Source organism: Thamnophis sirtalis, unplaced genomic scaffold, assembly GCF_051295495.1.
Source record: "Thamnophis sirtalis isolate CommonGarterSnake01/CBP01778 unplaced genomic scaffold, rThaSir2_p1.2 scaffold_15, whole genome shotgun sequence".
Taxonomy (NCBI): Eukaryota; Metazoa; Chordata; class Lepidosauria; order Squamata; family Natricidae; genus Thamnophis; species Thamnophis sirtalis.
The window spans coordinates 27,235,516-27,259,935 of record NW_028261395.1 but is presented as its reverse complement, the minus strand read 5'-3'; the positions used below and the strand labels follow the sequence as shown (position 1 = coordinate 27,259,935).

The 24,420-nt window shown below is 42.0% G+C and overlaps 1 protein-coding gene across 2 annotated transcripts in view; it reads right to left on the bottom strand.

The window, feature by feature from the left end:
- Positions 1-344: 344 nt before the first annotated feature.
- Positions 345-24,420, bottom strand: part of CTNNA3 (catenin alpha 3) — an 869,421-nt gene continuing 845,345 nt past the window's right edge. For both annotated transcript variants that reach the window (XM_087702521.1, XM_087702520.1), the window contains one exon: positions 345-949. In XM_087702521.1, coding sequence (XP_087558647.1) covers positions 662-949 — 288 coding nt within the window. In that variant the 3' untranslated portion in view covers positions 345-661. The remainder of the gene's footprint in view (positions 950-24,420) is intronic.

The following is a 24,420-nucleotide window of genomic DNA, read 5'->3' as shown; positions in this document are numbered from 1 at the left end:
GGAGGCTTTCAGAGAGCTCCTGGGGGCTGGGGAGGGCAGTAATGAGCAAACAAATGGGCCGCTTTTGGCTCAATTTTGCCCCCCCCCCCCCAAAAAAGCCCTCAGTGGCTACAAGCCTCCTTTTGCAGAGTGCAAAACTTTTCTTTTTAAATTTGCCTCTTCAAAACCTTGGTGTGTCTTATACTCTGGTGGGTCTTATACTCCGAAAAATACGGTATCTATTCCCTTCTACAAAATGTCAGACTCCCAACCACACGTTTGCTAACCAATACTGAGATACGATACATGTGAGCAACTTTAAATTTTGAGCAACATTTCCCATGATTAAACCTGGCATATTATGATTAGTAGTGCAACATATGTCAATATTTTTATGTCATAGGCAAAATGGTGAAATGCCAAACACACCAGTGAGTGATCAATATACAAAAACACAGTTAAATGTTTAAAATAATGTGCTTGAAAGCGCCTCTTAACTGGGTAGAAAAACCTGCAGATCTTTCATCAGCTACAAATGAAGTGACTTAATGTAACACAGTGTTAAACTCACAAATGTGAAATGTTAGTGCATTCATGGCATTAAAGTAGTGGGGAAAAATAAGGGTTTGATCTCAGCGGCCTCCTCATCTAGGCAAGCTGTGCAATGAACAGAACAACAATTTCAGGGTATTTCTCTCCCTCTGAATTCACTCATAATTTGAATGGGGTGGATCTTCTTTTTAGCCGAACCTTTCCTGACAGCTGCATAGGTTTCCTCGGGCTTCTCTTTCTTAATCAAAGGTTTCTTTTCGGGAGCCTTCATCCGCCACATCACCACAGCATGTCGTGGGCCAGCAGGACTTTGAATTCGGATAATCTTTGTGGAGGCAATGTAGGACATTTTCACTGTCTGCACCACAGCATTCATCAGGTTTTTGGCTGCTTGAATCAGCGAAGTCACACTGTCTAACTGTAAGCAGAAAGACAACTATTACAATCTCAGAAATGCCTGTTGTTTCATCTTGAATGCGCAGAACATAAATTTGATTGTGTCAAAAATAACACAATGCTGGATAGAGATAAAGGGGGAGGGGTTTCACGTTTTAAATTTTTATTTTATTTTATTTTTATATAAACAATCCATTTCCCATTAACCAGTGTGTTGTCTGGGTACAAATATTTTGTGCCAACATTAAAATATACAATCTTATTCATTATTTAATCTCATCTTGGCTTAATTTCCAATACCTTAAGTATATCGAACATTATAACAATCCCATTATAATTTATTTAACTCTATTAGTTATATTAACAATTAATACTGTGTTTTCCCGAAAATAAGACAGGGTCTGATTTTCTTTTGACCCCCCAAATTTTCCTTGGGCCTTATTATTGGGGGGGGGCTTATTGGTTTGGGGTTGCCGTGTGGCTGCTCTCTTGTGAGTGGGCGCCCAAAGAGCTGGGCACAGCCTCAGGGGCAAACGGCTGCGTTGCGCTGTCACAGCAGCACAACAAAGCCACCATGAGGTGACCACGCTCATGAGCAGCCACCCGGCAACCCCCCTTTCTAGCCGGGCAGAGTGCCACTAATCGACCCAGTAATATCCCAAAGGCGCTAAGCCACGTGGCTGCCCAGCTGGAAAGAGAGGTTGCACGAGCACTTGTTCTGCCTCCAGCTCGCATGCCTCCCAGCCTCACCATGCCCAGCTCTCCCTGCAGGACTGGGCCAGGGCGCTGCCGCCGCCCTTCTGCCACCGCCATGCTCCGAGCATAACCGGCTTCCAAACTCCAGAGATCCACTGCCGAATCTTCTGGCAGCGGCCGCTCTGGGACTACGCTTTATGGTTGTGGGGCTGGCTGCAGGGAGACTCTCAGAGTCTTCCAACAGCCAGCCCACAACCATAAAGCGTAGTCCCAGAGCAGTTGCTGCCGGAAGACTCGGCAGCAGATCTCTGGAGTTTGGAAGCCGTTTATGCTCAGAGGATGGCGGCGGTGGTGGTAGCGGGGCTGTGGTGGCAGGGCCGCGGTGGCGGCCTGGCCCAACCCTGCAGGGAGAGTTGGGCATGGTGAGCCTGGGAGGCATGTGAGCTGGAGGCAGAACAAGTGCTCGCGCAACCTCACTTTCCAGCTGGGCAGAGCGCCAGGTGGCTTAGCACCTTTGGGATATTACTGGGTCAGTGAGTGGCGCTCTGCCCGGCTGGAAAGGGGCATTGCCAGGCGGCTGCTCGTGAGAACAGCTGCCCAGCAACCCCCCCGCTCCAGCTGGGCACAGCGCCACCCACCAACCTAGTGGTATCCCAAAGGCGTCAAGCAATGTGAGCGCCTTTGCCCCCACCCCCACCCCCCCGGTTCCTGCGGCTTTGCGCCTTTGGGATATTGCTAGGTTGGTGAGTGGCACTCTGCCGGGCTGGAGGAGGGGGTTGTTCAGGGGTCTTATTATTGGGGGAGGGCATATATTTTTGCCCACTGGAAAAATATGGCATGGTCTTATTATCAGGACATGTCGTAATTTCGGGGAAACACGGTCCATTTTCTATACTTTAGAGAACTTCTTTTACTATTAATTCTTATGTCTATTCTCTAACCACTGGTAAAAAGATTCCCAAATTGTATAATAATCAATTTCTTCTTTCTCTTTGATAGCCCGTGTCAATCTGTTCATTTCTGCACATGCTGATATTTTCCTAATCACATTCTCCTCCGTAGGGATCTCTTTACTTTTCCAATTTTGTGCAAATACTATTGTAGGTGTTGTTATAATATGAATAATAAAATATACATTTCTTTACTATAATTTTCTGATAAAATCCCCAGCAAAAATACTTCAGGTTTTAAGTCGATAATGAGGTCAGCTTAGAGTTTATGAAAGTCTTGTTAACAGGTCAACCTAAACACAATAACATAATTAAGAGCTGTAAAACAAGTCATCAATTTTTTGTAACAAACATAAACTGGATTATACTTTTGTTTAAAAATAAAAATTTCATATGTTATAATCCCAGATTTTTGCCATTCTAAAAATCTGCAATTTTGGCAAGGCATCCCTATAAAATAGTATTGCTCACATAGCTCACAGTCACCTTACCTGAAGAAGACAGAAATCTTGAAATAATTGGATCCGTGCTTTTTTTTTTTTTTTTAAATATCCGAATGCTTAAGAAAACGTTTAAGTGTACTACTTTCAGTTTCTGTGGTGGGGAAAAATGCTGTTAGGGTTCAGACAGATGCCCTAATTAACTCATGAGTCTCAAGCCAAATTTCAAAAGAAATCTGGTAATCTGAGATCTGACCTTGAGGAAGTATGCATGGATTTTGCTTCTGAATGTGGCTGCTGAACTTCTCCATCAGTTCTCCCCCATTCCTGCCCATGGCAACTCAAGACCAGACCATGATTGCTTTACGAGTTGACATGCAGCTATCCAAAAGACATTGGGAATATTGATATCTATCATTTCAATTCATGGACTGGAAACAGTTCAGCTTCAAGACAGAGAATGTGGTGATGCAGTGAGTTATTACAGATAGTCCAGTGGTGAAATTCTATTATTTTACTACTGGTTCTATGGGCGTGGCTTGGTGGGTGTGGTGTGGTGGGCGTGGCAGGGGAAGGATACTACAAAATCTCCATTCTCACCCCATTCCAGGGGAGTGATACTGCAAAATCTACATTCCTACCCCGCTCCAGGGGAAGGACACTGCAAATTCTCCATTTCAACCCACTCCAGGATAAGGATAATGCAAAATCTTCATCCCCCCCACCCAATCTGGGGTCAGCCAGAGATGGAATTTGCTGGTTCTCTGAACTACTCAAAATTTCCACTACCAGTTCTCTGAACTACTCAAAATTTCTGATACCTGTTCTCCAGAAGCTGTCAAAACCTGCTGGATTTCACCCGAGATAGTCCTTGACTTACAACCATTCATTTAGTGATTGTTCAAAGTTACAACAGCACTGAAAAAGTGACTTATGAGCTGTCTTCACTTTTACGACCATCACAATATCCCCCCAGTCATGTGATCACACCATTTCCAATATTTTACTTAAAATACTCAAGGTAACATGCATTTCTTTTTGTATAAGGGTTTTGCTTATTGGTGTTGGTGAGATTCCCCTCCGATTGCTTAATGTGAAACAGGATGCTTGAGTAGATGGACTTTTGATCTGATCCACTTTAATTCTTCTCACGTACTTGTGCTTAATACTTTTTATTATATGCAAGAGAGAGGGAATTCTGGAAGTGTTCTTAGCATACAAGGTATCAGTGCAAAAGGAATCATATGACTTGTAACATAGACTGCCTTGCATTTGAATTGTATCATATTTCATTTACTGTATAGCTCTCTAGGTGAATGTTAAATTCTTTAGCATTGCTTTCCTTGTACATCTTACATCTTTAAGCTTCCTGTGCTGTTATTTTACATTGGAAAATTGGAAAAAGGATAAATATACTGAAATGCATACCAGTGACTTGAATGAATAATTTTCCAGCTTCTAAGAGTCTCTGTGCTCCTATTTAATTACAGGGCTGACAATTTCAATTTAGAAACGCACTTCCACTTCAAATTCTTTTAAATAATGCCATATGCTTGGATTTATATTTTCCCAATCTTCACATGTGAGGCATGCACACATACATACATCAAAAATAGACCTGATTATTCTGATCAACTTCTGAAGTTTGATGAGGGGAAAAGAGAGACAATGTACAGCTCCTTGACATATATTTTTTCAAAAAAAAAATCATTTAGTGTGGCATTAAGAATAAGAACACCTTGTGCCGAATTGAAAATAGATTCTCAAGATCATTTTTGTCCTGCTTGAAAGGGTTCCATGTGGCTGGTTCTTTCCTGCTATCTTATGAGCCAGAGCAAAGTCAACAGACCCAGGATTAACTGCAGGTAAAGTTGACTCCAAAGCAGCTGGAGTAGATGCTCCCAAAAATGTCTAGTCATAATATTATTAGGGGGGATTAGACTCCAGATTTGAAACAGGCCTCATGTTCCCATGCCTATAAATCAGTAGTGGGTTTCACATTTTGTTATCACCAGTTTGTCGTGCGTGCGCCTGATCTTCCGTGTATGCGCTTTGCTCATGCCCGGGCCTTATGTGCATGCGCCTGTTCTCAAAAATGTGTCCAAATAGGATGGTGTAGAGCCAGGGCGGGTGGGCAGGCCCATCCATGATTTTCACTACCGGTTTGGGTGAACCGGTCCAAACCGACTGAATACCACCTCTTCTATAAATACTTATTTCAGCACTCCGGAAGCCTTGCCAAGCCTTCATCCTGGTTAGGGCATAGATAGGACAGGAACATTGAAGAAAGCAGCAAAACCACATCCCTCATAGATTTGGTTCTTGTCACAATAACATTTAATAATATAGGTACTTCCTGACTTAAAGCTCGTTGCTTAGCAACCATTCAAAGTTACGATGGGCCTTCTCAAAAGTACTTAAAACCTAGTTCCAAAGTTCTGACAGCCAGCTCTTGCCCGTGGTCACGTGACTGCAGGTTGGGCGCTTGGCAACTGGCCCACAATTGCAATCATTTGAAGTGTCCATGGTCATGTGACCATGGACAAGAGCCGAGGTGGCGCAGTGGTTAGGGTGCAGTACTGCAGGCCACTTCAGCTGACTGTTATCTGCAGTTCAGCAGTTCTAATCTCACCGGATCAAAGTTGACTCAGCCTTCCATCCTTCCGAGGTGGGTGAAATGAGGACCCAGACTGTGGGGGCGATATGCTGACTCTGTAAACCGCTTAGAGAGGGCTGAAAGCCCTATGAAGCGGTATATAAGTCTAACTGCTATTGCTATGTGATCATGGTCATGGTCAAAAACTGGAAGTAAACGAGCATTTACTCCCGGGTTTTGGCAAACCCTAGCAAACAATATGTTCACTTTACAACTTCACATTTGCTTTGCAACCATCATGTTTGCTTAAGGACTGCTGCAAGAAAGGTCCTAAAATTGGGTCAGTCACTTTATGACCATCATAACTTAACAACCATAAAAGACAGATTCCCTTATGCTTGTAAGTCAATGACTAACTGTAGTAAAGCAAATTTGCATTGCATTATTTTTTTACATTTTTGTTGTGAAAAAAGAAAGAAAAATGCAAATCCCCCAAATAGTATTCTATATATATATGTTTGACTTTTGTAATAAGTCATTGAGTCCTGCCTACACAAAATAATATTAATCATTGTTTCCACGATGTAGCTACAGTGCCAATTTATAAAAGGAATTTATTACATATCTCTAGCCATCACTGTAAGTAAATCTTATATTTCTAACACTTGAATAGTCCTCCTTCTTTGCGAACCCACATGCCATAACATAGCCATTTAAAAAAAATCTCAAATGTAGTCCAACATTTCAGTATGTAATTTAATTACATTTGCAATCTTTAAACCACAATGATCTTTCTAATCCAATTTTGTGAAAGCAGTCCAGGATGGGATATTAATTTTAAAAAGACTGTATTGCATGGTAACTGTTCTCTCATCCATGCAGGTCTTGCTTATTGAAGGAACTTAGCCCCTAAGTCCCAAAACAGTCTCAACTCATTGAGATTGGTAAGTTGAGTCCCTAAGTGAAGAGGTTATTAAGTGAAAACACAATGGTGCTTACAACTTTACGCCAGCTCTCCTTTGCTTCACTGACCAGCAGAGGTCACGAATGTGAGGATTGCTTGCAATGTTCCTTTTTCATCACCATTGTAACTGCGAAAGTCATGAAATAAGGAAGTGGCTAAATGAATAGTGCAATGCACTTGCAATATCCTGACATTGGCAAGCAGTAGCAGCAATAGCAATAGCACTTAGACTTATGTACTGCTTCACAGTGCTTTACAGCCCTCCCTAAGTGGTTTTACAGAGTCAGCCTATTCCCCCCAACAATCTGGGTCTTCATTTTACCCACCTCAGAAGGATGGAAGGCTGAGTCAACCTTGAGTCTGGTGGGATTTGAACTGCCAAATTGCAGCAGCCGGCAGTCAGCAGAAGTAGCCTGCAGTACTGCACTCTAACCACTGTGCCACCAAGACCCTTAATTTAAAAAATAAAATAAAAAAGCAATCCCGTTTAAACATTCTGTGACAGATAAGAATATGTTGATGAACAAAATTGATCTTAGAGTCTTAGGAGAAACACACCATATTTTTAAAACTTCTCCCATTGATTAATAGGTTTAATATATAACCAAAATTTTACTCAGCTAAAAGCATTCTTTAGCACCCATTTGCTCCCACACTGACTGCAACACCAGTGGTCATACCTTGAGATGCCCCCCCCCTTTTTTTTCGGTTGTCGTGGATGAGAGCCAAAGGACAAACCTTCTTCTCACCAATTGTGGAATGGACCACCGTAGTTTAGTGGATGGCAAGGAAGTTCACTTCCAGAACTAACACTTGAAACCAGTGGTGAAATTCAAAATTTGTTACTACTTCTGTGGGCGTGGCTTGGTGGTGGGGTCCTGTGACTGAGTGGGTGTGGCTAACTCGATGTCACTCATGACCATGCCTATTCAATCACATGCCCCCACCATCAAGCCACGCCCACAGCACCCGGTAGGAAAAAATGTGTGCATGAGTCCATTCACAGTAGAGCTGCTGCTCCCTTTATGGTCTCCCGGGCCCCCTCCCTCTCTGGGTCTACCTTAAAAGGGGCAGACTGCAGCAGCTATGCTATGAATGGAGGGAGGGAGAAACGTTTGGATTGTCTCTGCTGCATTTAACGTTGAATTCTGTGGCAGAGACAATCCGAACGTTTTTCTCTCCGTTCACAGCAAAGCTGCTGCTCCCTTTATGGTCCCACCCAGCCTCCTCCCTCCCAGGGACTAGCTTAAAGGGACAGGCTGCAGCAGCTCTGCTGTGAACGGAGGGAGAAATATTCAGATTGGGCAGGCGGGTCGAGAAGCTGAAAGAGGTGAGCAGTGACAGGGCAACCAGGTGGGTGTGGCCACCAGGGATTTTTGCCACTGGTTTGGAGAACTGATGCCAATCATCCCTGCCGTTTCACCCGAACAGGGCTGAACCAGGAGGATTTCACCCCTGCTAGAACTTCACATTCCAAAACCTTTAAATACTCCTACAGCCATGGGATTTTCCTTCTAGGATCCGTCATTAGTGAAAATAGCATTCAGAATTTTTCTGCCATAATCATAGCCTGTTATAAGTGGAGATGGAAGAGAGATGGTAATTATTCAGTCCCCTCTCTTTGTGGGGCTGCCACAAAGAAGAGGGGGTCAAGCTATTCTCCAAAGCACCTGAGGGTAGGACAAGAAGCAATGGGTGGAAACTAATCAAGGAGGGAGGCAACCAAGAACTGAGGGGAAATTTCCTGACAGAACAATTAATCAGTGGAACAACTTGCCTCCAGAAGTTGTGAATGTTCTAACACTGGAAGATTTTATGAAAAAATTGGACAACCAGTTGTCTGAAATGGTATAGGGCTTTCTGCCTGAGCAGGGATCTGGACTAGAAGGTCTCTAGGGTCCTTTACAACTCTGTTATTCTGTATTCTATATTCCCCAATTCCCCACTTCGGACACATATAAATATTATTTCTTTTTGATGAAAAATCTTTTGTGATGGCTTCTGTTTTGTAACCCCCATTACTTCAGATCAACACAGTTGCTATTTTAAGTTTCCTTTAATTACTCCTTGTTGGCCTCTATTTAAATATACTTTTTAAATATTAGTTATTATATTTAATACTAGTTTTAATATTCCTATTTTCTTTTTACTTTGAAGTATTTTGTTTAGAACATATTGCATTTCTTTTCATTAAAAATTAAATGCGTAGCTTGAAAAACACTCATTATAATTCTAATATAATAAAGAACAAAAGCAGTACAAACAATGCAAAATCATAAAACCAACAATTTAAATATTAAAAGAACAGTCAAGAAGGCTACTAATAAAATTGGGCAAAAGCTAATAAATATATTTTCAGTTTCAGATACTCCATTTTGTTTACAAGTTGAGCATCACTATATGAAATACCCACATTTACCACAGCTTGATAAATTTTGCTTAGAAACTACTAGAAATGTATTGTAACTTTTGACTTTATTCTTCCCCTTTAAAAAAATGGAATACAAAATTAGGTGGGTGTTTTTGCCAGTTAGGCTTCCCATGGAAATTAGAATAGAATAGAATAGAATCATAGGGTTGGAAGGGACCTTGGAGACCTTCTAGTCCAACTTCCTGCCCATGATAGAAAACCTTATTCCTGTTCTGACCTATGTTTCACAAAATCACGAAGCAGACTCCTTGTCCTGACAAAACCCCTTTTTATTAAGCTAATGTGAATTCCCCTCATTCACATCCAACAAAGTCCCTGCAAACAATCTTTCAAGAGTGAATTTACAAAAACAGACCTTATCAGGCTTGGAGAGCTGCCAGGCCTTCCAAACGCAAAGCTGTACAAGAAAATAGTCTCTGAGAGTCATGAACAAATCTTCACAACTAATTAAGCGAACTAATTGTCTCCTGCAAACTCCCCTCCCCTTTCGCTCCTCTTTATTCCCTATGGGAGGGGCCATTCACCGTCTACCTGTGCCTTCATTTCCAAGTTGGTCCTTGTTCCTTAACTGTTCCCTTCTCCGGGCAGCTCTGCCCATGCATACATCTGGAACAGGCTCCAGATGTTCTTCTGCCTCACTGATCTCTGACTCCAAAGGCAGCTGATAACTGTTGGATGGCTCTTGTCCTATCTCTGCCTCTGATACAGAGCCCTCATCAGAGCCTTCCCCAGACTCCAGGACCGGCCCATATTCCTCCCCAACCTCCTCACTATCTGAGTCTGCCATCAGCTCTGCTGGCCACTGGCGGGCCACAACAATTCCATTCTGGACAAATGGCACACAGAACTCCAGGAAGCAAACTATTCCATTGATCAATTATTCTCTCTGTCTGGAAATTTCTCCTTAGTTCCAGGTTGGATCTCTCTTTAACAAGCTTTTACTCTTTGCTTGTGGTCCTACCCATGAGTTTTGGAGAATAAGTCAACCCACTCCCCTCTGTGGCAGCCTCTTATATAGAGAAAGACAGCTGTCATATCGTCCCTAATTCTTTTCTTCATTAGGCTAGTTCCCTTAATCATTCCTCATATGAGTTATCCTGCACATATTAGTTGAGTTCTAGTTGCTCTGTAGCCCATATCTTAATTCATTCTTTAGGCATTTCCATTGTTCAATGGGCCTTGCTCTACTATATTGAGCTTAATGTTCTGCTGTGAAACCCTTATACTCAAGATAATATTCACTTACACCAGGGGTTGGCTCTGAAGCCACATGTGGCTCTTTCATCCCTCTGCTGAGGCTCCCTGTCGCCAGTCAGCTCCACTATTGATAGGGCTTTCGGTTAGGACAGGTAGAGGAAAAAGGATGCTCTGCTAGGAGGAGACTATATGGACCGGACTTCTGGTCAGCTCCAGAATTGAACAGAGGGCTTCCGGTTAGGATTTTTGTGGCTCTTTGAGTGTTTAAGATTGCTGACCCCTGACTTAGACATTTTGTTTTGTTTGCACTACAAATAATACCTTTGTTTCAGCTATTTTCTATAGGTTCCTCAAGGCCTTCTACCTCCACAAGCATGAAAAACTGATGAAGTAAGAATCTTCTTATATCGGTTAAAATATTTGAGAGCCTAGACTTTTATCTTTCAAAAATGTTTCCTTAGATGACGTCAGCAGCCAGCGGAAGAAAATGCATGCCTCTTACATCTCTTAGAAGAGCATGTGTGTTTATAAGCTATGGCTTTCCCTGCTTCCAATATCAAAGACAGGAAATTATCTCATGCATTCAAAAGGGAAGAAAACTCTGATTTATACAAGTTTGGCATTTCAAGACTAAAAGGAAGTTATTTAAGACCTTCTAATATTGAAACATCATCACGGCATTTCTGGCGTTAACAGTCTATGGCTACGATTGATGTGGATGTGGACAAACCCTATTTTTGGAAGCTTATATTTTTAAACCGACAAAACTCAAAAGAAGAAAGCTGGGAAAGATTTGACTGTTCCACTTAAACCTGTTTAGGTGAGCTTCCAAGAGAAAACTCCTAATCTGAACATTCAAACGTCACTTCAGAGGCCTTTTATCTTTCCGACTTTGAGATATATTTTTCCAGGTATGAAAAAAAAAAAACCTGCAGAGAATTTTAAATGGAAAACAGCATTGCTTAGGCCCAGTCAGTCCCTAACATTTGTGTGAATGAGTTAGGACAAGTCGTGCCCAATGAAAGTTGTCCTGGGGTTAATTTCAAACAAATTGGGTCAGATCCTTACTGCAATAGAATGAATTTGAGAGGATAACAACAGGGGTGGGTTCCGGCAGGCACTACTGCTGGTTCGCTTGTGTGAGCTTGATGCGTGCTGCGTGCGCAGGCACAGTGTGATTAAAATTGTTCTGTGCATGCACACAACCAAAAAAAAAGATGGTGGTGCCATAGGAGAACCGGTTCGGGGGGCATGGCAAGTCTGGGTCACTGCCAGTTCCAGCGACCCAGACAGCCAAACCATCGGAAGCCCTCTGTTCAATTCCAAACCGGTAGAAACCCACCAATGGATAACAATAGGAAAATTCTATTTTCTGGTTCCATGTTCTCATCATTTCTACCTGACTGTAGAAAGAAGCCCTGTGTCTTTAAGAAGATGGGAGACCACTAAGAAATTTTAGAACTATATATTAGACTGAAAAGCACTTTTTAAGAATCCTGAGAGAAGACAGAAGCAGTACTTCTATACTGTTGAAGAAAAATTCTTTAGGAATATATCTACCAGAAGCTGAGGGCAACTCAAAGGAGAACTGACTGTCACCATATGATTCACATGGTGGCAACCCAACCAACTTCTCTCTCTTGCTTTAGCATCAAAATTTGAATATACAGAATGTATTGTGCAGTTCTTTATACTGGGATACTGAGTTGTATCAAACTTTGTTGAGTGTCAAAACATATAACATGTATACTGAAATATATTGGTAAACGTGCAACCCTGGGATCTACAAAATACTGCCTGAATACTGTCAGAAAGCAACCAGTATTAATCTTGCTTTGGAAACAACTTTATAGTAAGCATAGCAGAAGAATTGCCATACTCTTTTATGCTTCATATACCCTATGAACAGTCAGAAATCTATTATATTTATTATTTATTAAAGCTGTATGTATGTATGTATGTATGTATGTATGTATGTATGTATGTATGTATGTATGTTCGTTCCAGTATAACTCTGGAATGCCTCAAGCAATTTCAATCAAACTTGGTACTCAGTTGACTTACCCTCTGAAAAGAAAAATGGGGGGGGGAGGGTAAGATAACCCTGGTATGTGTGTGTTCCAGCATAACTCTGGAATGGTTGGGCTGTAAAGGAAAGCGAGTGTAGCATCCTAGAGAGGCAATTGTTTGTGATGTCATGGGATGGAGAAGGGAGAGCATGGGCCATTGAGAAGAACGAGTGTGGCGTGCTAGAGCGGCAATTGTTTGTTATGTCAGTTCCTTTGCAGCTTCCTCTGGAAATCCAGCCATGACGTTCTCCCTCCTGTGGACCAATGGGAAGCGCCTGATGGATTTGGGGTAAAGTGCCAGGATGTAAACAGAACGGGAAAGAGGAGCACATGGGAGGGGAAAGGGGAAGGGCAGGGATGATGGGCATAGGAGTAGGGGGAAGAAAGGCCAATCTCAATGGCTCCCTATCAGACAACCGCTTCGATATCTATAAATACCCGGGCAACATCGGGTTATCGGCTATCTTTTATATTTTACATGATTTAAAAAAAAAACATTTTCAATCATTGTAAGTATTGTTACTTAAATTCTACTGAGTATCAGTTCCAAGACAAAGAACATTTCAATCTGCTAAGGAACTCTATTATATATCTCAAAGTAGCAATCACAGAAAAAAGGAAATACTCCAGCACAGTTGGGTGGGAGATTGCTGAATTCCCATACATTAAAAGTATTCAGGCTATCTCAGAAGGTCCCAATAATCCCATGGATTTTTAACATATTACGATTGATAAAGTAATTTTAATCTGTGTCACCTCTAATCTACCATCTCACAATCATCTTGTCTTCTGCCTTCCCTTTTCTCCCACCCACATCACTCCAGTTTAAATCTAACATCTGTCCAGTCATGCCACTACATCTCTAGATTATGCATTTTAACAACATTTGTTAGTTGGAAAAAGTGCCACCTGATTTTCAGCGCCAAAACTGAAAATGGAATATGGCCAAGAAAATTGTTCATGCAAAATTATCAGAATGTTGCTCTTGCATATTATAATTATAATCCAACATTTTCACTTTTCTAAATGTTGCAATGGCATTGAGTTTAACCATTTTATCCCTCCCTTGTGACCAGGTTGACTCAATACTAAAAAAAACAAAAAAAACCCATCATCTGAATCAGAAAGTTACAGCATAGTTTCCCTCAATTATTCAGAATATACCATTTCCCCAAAAATAAGATCTAACCGGAAAATAAGTCCTAGCATGATTTTTCAGGATGCTTGTAATATAAGCCCTACCCTCAAAATAACCTCCAGCTAAGATTGTCAGCCAGATGGATGCTTTTAGTACCGTATTTCCCCCCCCCTCCCAAAAAAAGATCTAATCTAATGCATCTTTTGCAGCAAAAATTAAGATAAGACCTTGTCTTATTTTGGGGAAAACATGGTATAAGTCAGGAGAATTCATGTTTACGTGGATGAGAGAAACTGAAATTGAACTGGTATGGTACAGAGAATTGGTACTGAAAGGTAAATAAATATTCAGTAATCTAGTTGGCAGTGGAATAGCTGATACTAGTTGATGGGGGGAAAAAAAACAACCCACAGATTTGTACCTGATGATATTTGGATGAGAAACCACCAAATAATCCAAGGTTAGCAAGCTACCCAGAAAAGATGAAAACCCAACACAGAAGGCAGAAGCAAACCACATCCATGTTGTAAACTTCATGGAACAGATCATGTGGTCACCAAGAGTCAAACTTCTCTTGATCAGTAATTATATTTACCTTATTGTAACACCAATGTATTTTCCAATGTGAGCAGATCTCAATCTTCTCCTTTCCTCCTTTAGGCTACTTTCTTTTATACATAATATAAAAAAATGGAATTATTGCCAAGTTCTGTATATTTATAGTAATATGTTTGTAGAAATTGGAATCCTTGGTGAAATAGAGGAATGAAGGAAATGCCAACAGGAGAAAAATAAAGGTTAAATCTGCAGCTCTTCTTCTTAGCTTCAAACTTACAAAATAAATTATTATTTTCACAAGTCTCCCCTCCCCAGAGGTCTATGGGGTATGGTAAAAAGATCAAGATGGCAATATCAATGGTCCAATCAACGCTCTGTGGGATTATTATTTTTTTGCAATCTTGAGTTCCCCCCTCCCATATCTTATGAATATAACCTAGACAACATAGAATTACACTGACTAAGGTCTGACTTAAGCATAGTATACAAAATTGTCTGCTACAACGTCCTACCCATCAATGACTACTTCAGCTTCAATTGCAATAATACAACTGATACAAATGCAGGGTAAACCTCTCCAAATTCGATGGCAGAAAAATGCCTGGAATACTCTACCCGAGACTGTTGTTACATCCTCAAACCTCCATAACTTTAACCTTAAACTGTCTAGCATGGAATAACCTCTTTCCTAAGGGGGCTGTAAGGGGGTGTGCATAAGTGCACCAGCATGCCTACTGTTCCTGTCCTATTGTCCCCATTTATTCATACCCATTTCCTCTGTTCATCCCATGTTTATACTTATACCTGTTATCTTTCACATGTTTGACAAACTAAATAAATAAATAAACATCCTTGCCTCTCTCTCAAATATTTGATATCCAATCATCTACTATATTTTTCAATATCTATATCAAAGGAATCTATCTAGGCTGGGCATGAAACATGAAGAGTACAGACTAGAAAAAACAGATGATGGATTTTCCTTCTAATCTGTCCAAACACTCTCTAATCCATTACTTCATTGTATCTCAATCAATCCTGGCAACCTGAAGATGAGTGACTTCAACTCCCAGAATTCCTTAGCCAGCAAAGGAAATTGAAATCCACCCATCTTCAAGCTGCTAAGGGTTGAGAAACAGTGCATTCCTGCATTAGGAGAATATCTGGCAGTGAAAGGAAAATGGTAAGGGAAAAGGATAGATACAACCATTTAGGCAAATTCAAAGAATTGGAAGCTCGGATTGGATCATGGAATCAGACCTGGCAAAACTATGCATTGTTAAAACTGCCGAGAAGCAATTGTGTGTGATAAGACAGCTGTGTACTCAACCCATGCTGCAAGGAAGGCACACTCACAGGTAGAAACTGAGGTAGGGAAAATTGCACCCCCTTCCTTGAAAAGAAATAAAAACAACTGAGGCTAGAAGTGAGAAATCATATTATGCCATGAGCATCTGTCATTTAAGAGTGATAATTGTTTATGCCATTGTTAAAGGTTTAGAACATAGAAGATCAAAAAATAGGGTTGGAGTAATTCTAGTCCAGACTCCTACTCTGTTGTGGCCCACCAGTGGCCAGTGGAATTGGCAGCAGAGTTGGACAGTGAGGAGGTTGAGGAGGAACATGGGCCAGTCCTGGAGTCTGGGAAAGGCTCGGACGAGGGCTCTGCGTCAGAGGCAGAAACGGGCCGAGGCCGTCTGGCAGTGATCAGGTGCCTATGGGGCTAGACAGCAGTGAGGCAGAGGAACAGCTAGAGCCTGTTCCCAGTGTGTGCATGTGCAGAGCTGCCAGAAGAAAAGAACAACTCAGAAATCAGGGTCGACTTGGGAGTAAAGTCCCAGATGGAAGGTGACTGGTCCCTCCCATAGGAAATAAAAGAGGAGCGAAAAGGGAGTGGGCTTTTACAGGAAATAATCTGTTTGTTTGGTTGTTAGATTCGTTTCAGGAGTGTGAAGATCTGTCTGTGACTTTCAGAGTCTCTGTGCCAAGTCTTTCCTTGCACAACACCTCATTTGGAAAATATTTACATGGCAGCTTTCCAAGATAGATAAGGTCTGTAGTCATAAATATTCCTTTAAAAGACTGTTTGTCAGGCCTTGCTGAATGTGAATGAGAGGAATTCACATTTGTTTAATAAAAGGGGTTTTGTTGGAATCAGGACTCTGTGTCGTGCTTTTTGGGAAAGCCTAGAACATACTCAAGCCAGAGACATTATACCCGTGATGGCGAATCTATGGCACACGTGCTACAGGTGGCACACGGAGTCATTTCTGAGGGCACATGAGGCGTTGCCCTGTCTGCTCCAGTGCGCATGCTGGCCAGCTGATTTTTGGCCTTTATATATTGCCATTTTTTTGCCCCCCAGAGGCTTCCCTTCCCTTTTAGCTTCTTAGGGCAACATCAATAAAAAAGATTCACATTTCTTCAAGTTGTCTTCTCAGGTTTTCATTTTAGCTATGTTCAGCCTCTTAGAAGAAAAATTCCAGGACTGCCTATGAAATTTCTATGTGAAATTCAATTGGTAAAGTTGTGTCACTCTTCTATTAATTAACTAATTTGTGGAATCTGGTCTCCTTGCATTCCTTCTCTGGTCTCTATTTACTCAACTGGAAGCAGTCACTGAATTGCTGAGATTAGACAATCAGTGATTTTCAAGATATACTCATTGCAATAGCAGATCTTCAGGATATTTTTTTTTCACCTTTTACTGTTCGGCATACAATTGTTCAGAGCAGATAATTACAATCTTTTCTTCCTTCAGTTGAACTCTGGCAAATTCCTCTCTTTCTTCCTGTTCCCTCAACCATAATTTAATTTTGCCAAAAATAACTTGGTATATTTAGGCTGTTCTGCCAATCTGCAAACTGGGCAGTCTTTTTATTTCTTAAAAAGATTCTATGTCCTTAGAAGCTATAAAGAAAATGCAGGATGGTCAAATTCTATAATGATCATTAACCAAGTTATCCATTTCATAATTCATATAATAGCACTTAGACTTATATACTGCTTTACAGCCCTCTCTGAGCGGTTTACAGAGTCAGCCTATGGCCCCCAACAATCTGGGTCCTCATTTTTCCCACTTCGGAAGGATGGAAGGCTGAGTCAACCTTGAGCCTGTTGAGATTCAAAATTGAGAGCAGTCAGTGATCAGCAGAAGTGGCCTGCATTACTGCCCTCTAACACTGTGCCACCGTGGCTCATACTGAAAAAAAGAACAGCTCTGGGATGTCTCACTAGAATCTCCGTCTCTCTCTCTCTCTCTAGAAATTGTTGACCACTCCATAATTGCAGAGTTAAAACAGAGTAACTTTCAGAAGCTATCATATATTCATGGAGTAGATAGTTAAGATTACAGAATGGCTTCATTTTACAATTTGCTTCATTCCTCTCTTGCTCTCATTCATTCATTGACAAGGGTTTTGTTTTGTTTTTAATGTGTATGTGTTCTAGGCAACAAATTTTTGAGAGCCCTTTTATAGAACTGCGAGTGTGGCAGCAGTGGTGGGATGCTGCCGGTTTAACAATCAGTTCGGTGAGTGCTGAAAATGGAGCATTTAGAAGCTCAGCTGTTTACCTTCCAAGTCAGCAACAATAAGTAGAACAGTGGGGGGCGGGGAAATCAGCTGTGCCACAGGGTTGAGATGAGCTAGAAAGCAGGAGATAGGGCGGGGTTGGATGGGCGGGACCAACTGATCATCAGAGCCACCGGTTCACCCGAACTGGTCTGAACCAGCTGAATACCACCTCTGAGTGGCAGGTCTTGAGAAAGAAAGAGCTTTCAAATGCAAGAACCTCTCTTATGATGCGGTTGATATTCTAACCTTAAAAACATGATCAGGCCCTTTCCCATCATTTATTTTTCCTTCCAGCAAAAGCTCACAAGCCTGAAGATCATGTCTTAAACTCTGGCAGGTTAAAGTTGTTTTCGAAAGCAGATATTAGCTATGCAACACTTCAAAGAGAACGGAAATCTCAGTGTATCAGTATGCAAAGAAAAAACAACAACCCTGGTCTCTGTGTGTGTTTGTGTGTGTCAGGGTATGTAATTGGGAAGAAGTGTAGAAGAAGATGGAAAACTCAGAATACCGACAGAGCTGCCTGAAGTAATTTCTCCCCTCTCCCCCTTGCCTTTTGCTTGCCAAATTGATTTTCTGTCCAATATTCTCTTCTGTTTAGCAGTTCATTTGTCATTCTGCCAGTGGGGGGCATTTAGAATGATTATGAAAAGCTGCCGAGGTTATCAGTTTACTATTTACTTTGCAGCCTTATAAGAACTTTATTAGAGGAACCCGGGAGGTGATTGGAAGGGGCAGGAGGATGGCTGCTCTCGGCTTCATATGGTCAAGGTGGCTTCCAAGTAAACTTGGCTCAGCTCCCGGTCCCATACCCTGCCCCCTTGGCCATGAAAACAAGCATGACTAGTTTCTCCATGCAGAGGCCTAATCTGATGCAGCATTAGCATTCCTACACCAGCATTCTAGGGCAAACTTGCAAATAAACTGATACAGAATAACAGAGCTTGGGATAACAGAGACCTTGGAGGTCTTCTAGTCAAGCCCCCTGTTCAAGCAGAAGACCCTATGCCAGTGTTGGCGCACCTTAAACCAGAAGAGCAACTCCCCAGTGTGCACATGTGAGAGCGCAGAAAAGTGGAAGAGCAGTTCCCCAGTGCACATGCACATGCCAGGAAGCTGAGGTTCCAGTTTCTGATGTGTGCCGGTCACCTGGTCTTTTAGTTTCTGGCACACATGTGCACACGAAGACCAGCTGGTCAGCACGCATGCACATGCCAGAAACCGGAAGCTCAGCTTCCTGGCGTATGCATGCATGCCAAGGAGCTGCTCTTCCAGTTTCCGGGGCTCCCGTACGCATGAAGACCAGGGGCGGAAGAGCAATGGGCTCTATGTGCCACTTCCGGCACATGTGCCTTAGGTTCGCCATCATGGCCCTATTCCATTTGAGACAAGTGGCTGTCTAGTCTCTTCTTAAAAACCTGCAGTGAGGAGCATCCACAGTTTCTGAAGGTAGGCTATTTCACTGATTAATTGTTCTCACTGCCAGGAAATTTCTCATTAATTCTAGGCTGGACCTCTCTCTTTGACAAGTTTCCATATGTTACTTCTTGTCCTGGCATCAGGGGCTTTGGAGAATAAGTTGACCTATTTTTCTCTGTGACAGCCCCTCAAATATTGAAACCCTATCACATCCCTCTTAGTCCTTCCCTTCATTAGACTAGACCAGGGGTGTCAAACTCAAGGCCCGTGGGCTGGATCCATGGGGTGTTTGGATCTGGCCCATGGGCCAGTCCTTGGAAACAGTGAAGGACTTGCCCGCAGTGCCTCTGCCAGTGAAAGTGGAGCTTGGGAGGACTGCTGGGGGTTCGCAGGGGTTCGGGAGAACCTCTAGCTAAGATTCTGTGCAGTTTGGAGAACCTCTAAATCCTATTCCTGACTGGCCCCGCCCACCCCTCCCCTCCCAGGAATCTCCATGCAGCCCGTTTTGGATGCAGGTAAGTGCAGTACACACACAAAGACTCAGGAAGGGGAAAAATGGGCCTACTCAAAGTTCAGGAAGGCTAGAAACAGACCTCCAGAGCCTGGGGAGGCTGTTTTCGCCCTTCCAGAGGTTTGAGGAAAGCCTCCGGAGCCCAAGGAGAGCAAAAATGCCCCCTTGCTGTGGTGTAGGAAGCTGACTAGGCCACATCCACCATGGCCAGAGTCACCCAGCAACCGGGCAGAGTACCCCTTGCTAAAATGTTGAAGCTCACCCCTGCTTGGGATCTCATTGCTTGTGTCACCACAGGTGCCCCTAACATGAGTGACCTCAAGCTGGCCATGCCCACCCCAGTCCCCTGAGGTCAAACACAACCCTGATGTGGCCCTCAATGAAATTGAGTTTCACACCCCTGGACTAGACCTTCAAATCTATGCCATCCTACACTCCCTTCCATAGATTGAATGTAAGTTTTTTTCCTGTGCAAGCAACTGAAAGGAATTTTTTCCTCCCCACACCCGGTGGCTAATGTCAGGCACATCTCATGAAGCTTAGATAGGTGAGATGCAGCCATAACAGATAAGTAGCAAGCAGAAAAAGGTTGATATTAATCATCTGGTTTTTTTTATGGAAAGTAAATGCAAATAACAAACCCCACTTGCTATTATGTGAAATGCTGCTACCACATTCTCGAAGTCAGGTTTCCCCCTTCCTTATGCATAGTTCATGTCCCAATGTGGCAGAGCCAGAAGGAATGGGGTACATCTTGCCATATTGCAGCCTGGCATTCTTTTTTTCAAGGACAGCAGATTCTGTCACTTTATTGGCAAGATTTGTTTTCTCTAACGAATTTTCACTGAACAGGTTTGCCAAGTATTTATTACCATCACAATGACAGGAGCCCCTAAAGCAAAAATTTCTCTTTTACATTTTTTGATCTCTGGGGCAATTTGTCTGTTTTACTTCCTGGAACACATTTGAATGTTTTTTTCCTGATGAAGATGATTTGTTTATTTAAAAGACATTGTTTCCATGAACTGAGCTTGATTCCTGGTGGTCCCAAAAGTGCTTTTCAAAGCAAGCGAAAAAGGCTTTTCCTCCTCCTCCTCCTCGTTCTGTTTTTCTCTTCCTCCCCTCCCCCTTCCTCTTTTTCTTCCTATTCTCCTTTTTTCCTTGAAACCCTTTTTCTTCTTATCCAAGAAGCTTCTTCAGTTCTGACTGCATGGTGAGGAATGGTTGATTCCTGGTGATTTCATGGACATAATCCATTCTCTTGTAAGTGTTGTATATTTGGCTGATATGTTTTTAATGTGTGGTTAGGCATCCAAAGTCCCATTTGCAAGAAGGGTAGCCTATGCTAAATAAATTACTTTAATAAAACCAACAAATTAATATAATTTTATTGAAATAATGCTAATTGGTATTGCCTTCTACTGCAATGGTATGTGATTGATTGATGGATTGAATGGCTATATATTTATTTCCCAGTCTTGCTGCTCTGCTTTTTCTCTCTCAAGAAATGAGGAAAGTCAGTTAGGTGCTGAGCAATTGCAAAATAGAAGCCACCAATTACACAAAAAATGTCACTTCAAATAAAAACCAAGATAGGATCATATATCTAAAAGTTGTAATTAAATTTGAGTATCATGATTTTGTTCTTCTATTCTGGTCCTATACTTTGCTGTGCCATAAATCAGCCAGATCTGAGGCATAACTGTTCTGTCAGACGTTGCTAGCACAGTGTCATTAAAAAAAAAAAACTTCCAAAGATCAAAGGACACCAAGCAATATTTCATTTAACAAAAGAAGGCATGCATATTATTGTTTCTTTTTTCTAAAAAGGAAACTAAAATTAATATTGAAATAAAAGCATATTCTTTGGTCTCTCTCAAAATTCAATAGAAGGAAACATTCTCTCCAAGATATCTCTTGACACCACTCAAATTTGTCCAGCTTCTCACTTAGCCTTCAGTTCTAGGATCTTCTGATGCAGAGTTGTCATCTAGTTGATTTGGTCCAGGCTGTAAGACCAATTTTGCACACCTCAAGGGCAACAAAGACTATGTTTTTTTCCTGCTTTCCAGGAAAATCTGCAGTGCATTTGACAAAGAGGTTTTGTAATCACAAAGACAGGATTGCATACTAGCCATTTTGCCCTTGTACAGTAGGTCACTGTATTTCCTTTTCCTGGGTATATGTCAGACATGGTACTCAGCAGTTTGTGACCAGTTCTGGAGAACCAGTAGCAGAAATTTTGAGTAGTTCAGAGAATGGGGAAATAGCACCTCTGACTGGCCCCACCCCCATGTATTGTCTGCCTCCCAAGTCTCAGCTGATAGGGAGGAAATGGGGATTTTGCAGTATACTTCCCTTGGAATGGGAAGGGAATGAAGATTTTACAGTATCCTTTCCCTGGAGTGGGGTGGGAATGGATATTTTACAGTATCCTTTCCTTGGAGTGAGGTGGGAATGGAGATTTTACAGTATCCTTCCCCTGGAATGGGAAGGGAATGGAGATTTTACGGTATCCTTTCCCTGGTCTGGAGAGGGAATGGAGATTTTACAGTATCCTTTCCCTGGAGTGGGGTGGGAATGGAGATTTTACAGTTTCCTTTCTCTGGAATGGGGAGGGAATGAAGATTTTACAGTATCCTTCCCCTGGTGCAAGGAGGGAATGGAGATTTTACAGTATCCTTTCCCTGGAGTGAGGTGGAAATGGAGATTTTACAGTATCCTTTCCTTGGAGTGGGGTGGGAATGGAGATTTTACAGTATCGTTTCCTTGGAGTGGGGAGGGAATGGAGATTTTACAGTATCCTTCCCCTGCCATGCTCACCAATCCACACCATGCCCACCATGCCACGCCCACAGAACCGGTAGTTAAAAAAAATTGAATCCTACCACTGATTTACACAAAATGTTGGTATCAATCAAACGAGCTGTATTTGCACCACATGATAAAGTATAATATTTTTTTTAAAAAACCTAGCCAATGTTAATTCAGCTTTGTAATGTGCTAGAAATATATCTACTAGATTTCGTACTGACCAAATTAAAAATGTAATGTGGACACAGCTTTAGAGGTGATGTAATATTCAGCCTTTTCAGTCTGTTTTAGTATTTGATCCTTGATCTTAGTTGCGTGGGTTTTGGATATGTACTTTCACAAGGATATGTCATGTATTTTTGTTCATATGTCAATGAAAGCACATAAGAGAGAAAAGGCAATTTGAAGGAAAAGTCACTAGAATCTCCAGCATCATTTTTCTAAAAGCTCAAACCCACTGTCTTTGTGCGTGTGTGTTTCAATTTTGGTGTCTGACGATAGATCTGCCATCATCGTTCCTTCCCTCACAGATACATACCTGAATGGATCAACACAGAGACATGGTGCTTGAATCTCAGAACTAGTCAGAGCAGGGGTGGGTTTCAAAATTTTACTACAGGTTCTGTGGGTGTGGCTTATTTTGTGGGTGTGGCTTGGCAAATTTATATTTCAGATTGGAGATGGGAAATAAAATATGCTGTAAAACTTTTTTTAAAAAGGCCAAAGAAAGCAGCAACCCGAGCTGCCCTGAGCTGAACACAGGAGAGCTGGAGGGTCCAAAGTGTGCATGGTTCTGTTCGCTCCCTGTGAGCTCCGGGGGGGGGGGGAGTGCTGCAGCTGAGTGAGCAAGCCAGCAATCTGCCAGCTGCCGAGCACCTTGCTCATGAGTAAACTTGCTCATGAGTGAACTGCAGATTAGAGGCAGCCAGCAGATCCTGGCATGCTCACTTGGCTGCTCGCCACTCCCCACGCCCCCCAGATTTCACAGGCAGCAAATGAAACTGCTGCCTCCTGCCTTCGTGCATCGAGGAGGCGGAATCTGCCACATTCACCAAGCCATACCCACCAAGCCATGCCACGTCCACCAAGCCACACCCACAGAACTGGTAGTAAAAAATGTTGAATCCCACCACTGCCTGGGGTGCTGAATGTATCAAGGCCCCGTTTCCTTGGTGTATTAACTGGCCAAGTATCTTGCTTCTATGTATATTTCATCTGGATGTTTTTATTGTTATTATTTTATCATTAAAATATATCAATATTCTTAACTATTTTTGAATTGTAACCCATTCAGAGTTATTGACTGAAATTGAATGAATGAATGAATCCTAATACCTGTCTCTTTTTCTAAATGTAAATATGGAGTTCATCATGTAGTTCATCATGCAGTTGAAACTTATGGGAGATAAAAGATTTGCAGAAGTGCAAAAATATTTTATAACCCATAACAATGTTTAATGAGGGGGGAAATCAAAATTTGGGAAGGTAAACATAACTGAATGAAATAGCCCAGGGGGGAAAAAAACTCAGATCTGGACAGGGATATTATATATACCTCAGTTTTTATATTATACAGAGCAGCCTTGCAAATCCCTCTATTTCCATAGTCGTATGGACTCATATAATTATATAATTCTTAATCATAAAATCATATATTTCTTCATCTTCAACGATTGAAGATGATAGAAATAGAACTTCCTTTTTTAAATGGAAATACAAAAATGAATAATAAATATGTGACAATTTACAACTATATTAAAACTCTAGCATTCATACCCATGATGAATTTGTTCAGGCAGGATTTAAACTGGTTTATCCACAAGAGGCTTACATTTCATTTCAGAGACCCAGTGTTGTGGCCCGCCAGCAGCCAGTGGAGCTGGCAGCAGATTCAGACAGTGAGGAGGTTGGGGAAGAACATGGGCCAGTCCTGGAGTCTGGGGAAGGCTATGACGAGTGCTCTGCATTGGAGGCAGAGATGGGGCCAGGGCCGTCTGACAGTTATCAGCTGCCTTTGGAGTCAGAGACATCAGTGAGGCAGATGAACAGCTGGAGACTGTTCTCAATATGCGCATGCGCAGAGTTGCCAGACAAAGGGAACAGCTAAGGAACAAGGGTCGACTTGGGAGTAAGGC